The sequence below is a fragment of the Fulmarus glacialis genome, unplaced genomic scaffold (assembly GCF_000690835.1).
Source record: "Fulmarus glacialis isolate BGI_N327 unplaced genomic scaffold, ASM69083v1 scaffold16052, whole genome shotgun sequence".
Classification (NCBI taxonomy): Eukaryota; Metazoa; Chordata; class Aves; order Procellariiformes; family Procellariidae; genus Fulmarus; species Fulmarus glacialis.
In genome coordinates this window covers 11,252-16,006 of record NW_009197335.1, presented here as the reverse complement: position 1 = coordinate 16,006, position 4,755 = coordinate 11,252, and the positions used below count along the sequence as shown (strand labels likewise).

At 40.1% G+C, this 4,755-nt stretch overlaps 1 protein-coding gene across 1 annotated transcript in view; it reads right to left on the bottom strand.

The window, feature by feature from the left end:
• Positions 1 to 3,099: 3,099 nt before the first annotated feature.
• Positions 3,100 to 4,755, bottom strand: part of DNAL1 (dynein, axonemal, light chain 1) — a 10,368-nt gene continuing 8,712 nt past the window's right edge. Inside the window, exon 7 of the mRNA XM_009572510.1 lies at positions 3,100 to 3,449. Coding sequence (XP_009570805.1) covers positions 3,403 to 3,449 — 47 coding nt within the window. The 3' untranslated portion in view covers positions 3,100 to 3,402. The remainder of the gene's footprint in view (positions 3,450 to 4,755) is intronic.

Below are 4,755 nucleotides of genomic sequence, written 5' to 3'. Positions count from 1 at the left end.
ATCCTCCATAATTTCACTGGGGAAAGCAGAATTCCACAATGGCTTGCAAGTTTTACATGGGTGCTCTTTTCATCCATGAATAATAATGTGCTTACGGCTTTATTGGATGTGGTGAGATAGGGAAGAGCAAAAAGTAATACAGAAAGACAAGCCTTTCAACATTTTACTCAGCTGCTCCCTATGGGCCTGCAGGCTGAGCTTCGCTGTTAGCTTATACATGACATGGTGTAGCACCATCAATATGCAAATCAGCTGCTTTAATTCTACCACCTGTGTATGTCTTCCACCACATCCAGTGCATAATTATAAAGTGCAAATTTTAAAATTTCAGAAAACATTACTTATTTTGGAGGAGAAAAAGTTCAGGGGGGGTTGATTTGTTCTTGAGAGTATTCAGGATTGATCAGGCAAAGCAACATTAAGCTTGAACCTTCCACCCAGGAGATGCTGAAGCATCTCCTGACAAATGAGAGCCACGGTTTATTCTTTTCTTACTGTATTGTTTCACTGAGATTGCATACAGTTTTGATCAGAAAGGTTTTAAATTATATGCTAATTTATGAAGGGTGAAAGGGAAGGGAAATCTTGTAAGTGTCCCTTACTGCTGTTATAATTGTGCTAAGACTTCATGCCCCATTCCTTTTTTTTTTCTTTTTTGGTGGTATTTATAATGCAGCCCCAAAAAAAGAGATAGAGAATTTGTGCTGTTAATCGGTGAAAAAAGCTGATGACAGTGGGCCACACAATACACACAGCTCTGCGAACAACTGCAGTAGTTCTTGGACTGATTCCCATACGTATAGCCTGTATTGGTCACTTACAAGAGCCAGGAACTGCTCGCATCCCTCATGTCTTGTCAGTGGAGCTGTGTTTCGTTCCAGTCATCACTACGTAGTCAGAACACTTAAGTTTCTATTCTGCTCTCGGAATGTCCCAAAATAGCCAAAGTAGAGTGTTTGCTGTATCTAACATGACCTTCAGAAACGTACAGAATTGGACCATATTTAGGTATTAAAAAAATCAACCAGCAGGATTACTTGGCATTGGACTGCGTGCTCATCGCTATCTCGCTCTCCTGTCACATTTCATTTGAGGCGCTAACTTAGCCATACGTACCATACTTGCAGACCTCGTGCTAGGACAGACCAGCTACAGAGGTTCAAAGCCTTGCTGTGTGGCCAAGCGCTATGACAAGAGCGCTGCATGGTCCGTTCTGAAAATGTCTCCAAACACAGATGAATTTGGCATCTCTGTTTGTTGGTAGTGTTCAGAAGTCAAGTGTTGCCCCGCTCAAGCTCTGGCTCACGTTAAACACACTTTAATTACAGTTGTCAAGGGCACAAGCCAATCCCCTGCTGCCCCACCACAGCAGACGGGGTCGGTCGGGGCCGAGTGTGCCACAGGCTGTGTACTGCCAAAGCACGTCCGCTTTGCCGACAGTGGTTGGCTGCAAGTGAACTGGATGGCTTAGTTTTAAAAGAAGCCGGTATGAAATGGCTGTTGACTGTACACCCTCTCTCCCATTGTGCTTCTTGGTCAATGGTGCCTTTACTAATGATAAAGCTAGGAGAATAATTCTAAAAGAAATTGCGTAAAAACATAAAGTTGTCTGTAAGATAAATCCAGTGGGCTAGTTAACTAAGAAACTGCTTTCTGGTCAAGAGAACAGCTGCCTGGAAATAGTTTGTGCTAGGTGAAGAATGTCCATAGTTTTTGCTGTTGCTCTCTTGACCTTATTTTAAGTAATGAATTTAAATCAAACTCAAGCCTTATCAGCAATTGCCAATGTAAGTTGGAATGCTTAAGAATTGCTTTAACAATCATGGAATAACTAGCAATATATTGAATCTAAACTGTGATTGTCTTGTAATCATCTACTTCACACTGTTCACCTAGAAATTGATTAGAGAGAGAATTCTCTTCTGCTGCAATTATACCTGGAGTTGAGATCAATACCACTGTTGTCTGGGCCAATTCTACCTTTTTATCTCTGACCATGACTTCCAAGATTTCAACTCCTGCCACTCCTTCACAAACAAAATAATTGAGTGGTGTTCTGCCTCCATCCCTTCTATGCCTGGTCTGGAACCAGCAGGTACGCTTGTCACCATTTTAATTTGAACAAAGATGGTACCATGAATTAGAAGAAAAGCTTTTAAAAAAAACAAACAAGCTGCAGAAAAACGTACTCGGGTGACTTGATCTATTCTCTAAAGAGAAGAAGAAAAAACCCACTATTGGCATCCAACAGTGCAATCAGGTATGTCTTCATCATTGTTTAATGCTTTTAACTAAAAATAGTTACCTGACATACAAGGGGGCTTTACTAAAACTGGTTACCCTGCAATATAGCACATTTCGTACATCTTCAATACTTTTTTTTCCAATTCTCACTTTCCATCTCATCTCGCCTTCCCCACTAACTACATGCACTTTCTCTCACTGCTTACATCTGTGCTTTCACAAAAAATGAGTATCCCCAAACCCGAAATTTTCTGTCCTCAAACCCAGGTCTTTTGTTCACTGTTTGTTTCTGTATTAGTATCAGCCTACTTAGTTATAGGAAAATTCCAGAGCTGAGAAGGATTACGTCCACCAGTGACCCAAACAAAAACTAGGAACCAGCTGTAGGCTAATAGGCCACGTATTCTAATAGAAAATAATGTCTTAGTAAGAGACAAAAAAAAAGCTAGCAGATATTTTAGTCTCACTGAAACCATGCAAAGAATTCCCATTGCCTCTTTAAAATAAATAAATATATAAGTTATACATGGCCTTCTAAGCAATGCAGTTGAGTTCCAATGCGAGAAGCCCAGTTCAGAACTTAAGGCCAGTAACAAGCGATCATCAGACCAATACCTTTTTTGTGCATAGGTCCACAACTACTGGGCCTGTTTGGCATAACAGTTAAGGGGATGAAAAGGCAAACTCCCATATTTAAAATTTCGAGGGATTCCCATGACAAAATAAAACACAACAAAGCCTGTAGCGTGTCTCTAAACCACAACATTGTTTTTCTGGCCTCAGTGTTTCCAATCATAATGTTGGCCAGCTGCACCTAACAAGCTAAAATGGTTCTATTATAACCCAAGAGTGAATAACAAGCACCACTAATCAGGGATTAAAAATAGCTATGTATTAGTTTAGGTAAAGATCTCTTGCTAGCCAAACAGCAGATAAACTCAGCTCCACTGGTCTCTACAGAAGGTGTCGTAAGCTTGACAAAATTGGTGTGCCCAAATTCTGGTAACTAACTCTTTGGGTGACAGACTGTGGAGATAAGCTGGTCTTTTAAAAAAATTGCCCAAAGATTTTCTTCAAAACAAACATTTATATAAAAGTTCTATGTGCCAAGCTATCTGGAGTTACTTAAATAATTAAATACCCAACAAGAAAGTGTCGTCAGTTTGCTCCTTCTTCATCTTCTTCTTGTTTAATAACTAGGATACCTAAAAGAAAAAAAGAGAGAAAAAAAATCTGCAAAGATTTATGAATAGATTATGCAGAGAAAGATATAGTTAATGCTGATACACCTGAAAGGTAATCTGGACTGTTGGAAAGAATCTGGACTGGCAGAAAGAGGAAAGAGTTGTATTTCCTGCCACTGCTTCTAACTGACATGAACTTCTACATACCTGAACTGCTCTTACCTAGAAAAGCCTTTAACTGATGAGATCTTCTGTTGGATGTTTTTCCAACTCCTTGGGTAACAGGGAATAAAAAAAGATACTAAAGCAGGACCTGCAAAGATCAGCCTAACCTGGCCACTGGGAGGTTGGTTCAACTAACAACCAACTAGCACATCACCCTTCTCTTGTTGGGCCCCTACTTTGTGCTGCCATTTCCACGACATACATGACCAAGTTAGTATAGGATACCTCCTCAGTGATTGATACCTAACTAGGATGTCCAGACTACAAAATACAAGTATATTAATGTGGATCCAAGAAGCAATATGGTCACATCTCTAAGGGATAACTTGGATGTCATGGAATAAAGCTGCATTGCACACTAGAGTCATAGTCTATATCAACCCCTTGGGTACTTTAAAAAAAAAAAAAAAAAAAAAAAATCACTTTTTAACTGCCATGTTGAGCAAGGGCACCTCAGATTGTGCCAGTCTGCAGGGTTCACACGCCTCATAATGATGTGTTCATGAATTTAAAATAAGCTGAAATGCTAATAGCCCCCAAAAAGATTTATCAAGTTATAAATTTTCCCCACAGTAGAAGGTATATGTTCATTCACCTGCGCTGCCACGTGAGTAATGGGAACTGGGTCACACTGATGCTTTGCTCAGCCTGAGGCAGAGACTTGAACTATGGTGAGGCTTTGTGGTGAAAGCCCTTTGCTTACTGTAAGATTGGGGTGCTGTGTTTCTTTTTTCACAGGTAGGAAACAGAAAAGAAAACCACCACAGCCTGGTTTCTGTTGTGCTTTAGGCACCTAACTGCTGAGCAGGGTTCCTAGCACAGAACAGGAGACGCCTATCTGCTGAAAGAGACCTTCAGTGCTTATTTTTGCACAGAAGATCTTCAACTAGTTCAATAATTTTGAGGTCCCTATATTAGTAATCTCACATATAGCACATCAGCATAACAGGATCCTGGGACAGTGTAACAGCAAGACCCTTACGTCCAGTTACAGCATTTCTGACTTCTCTTTTGCTCAACGTTCTAGTTTTTGTGGTTTCCATTCTTAAATATCATTGTCTCTTTCTACATTGCATAGGAAATATACCTGCCTAATTCAGAG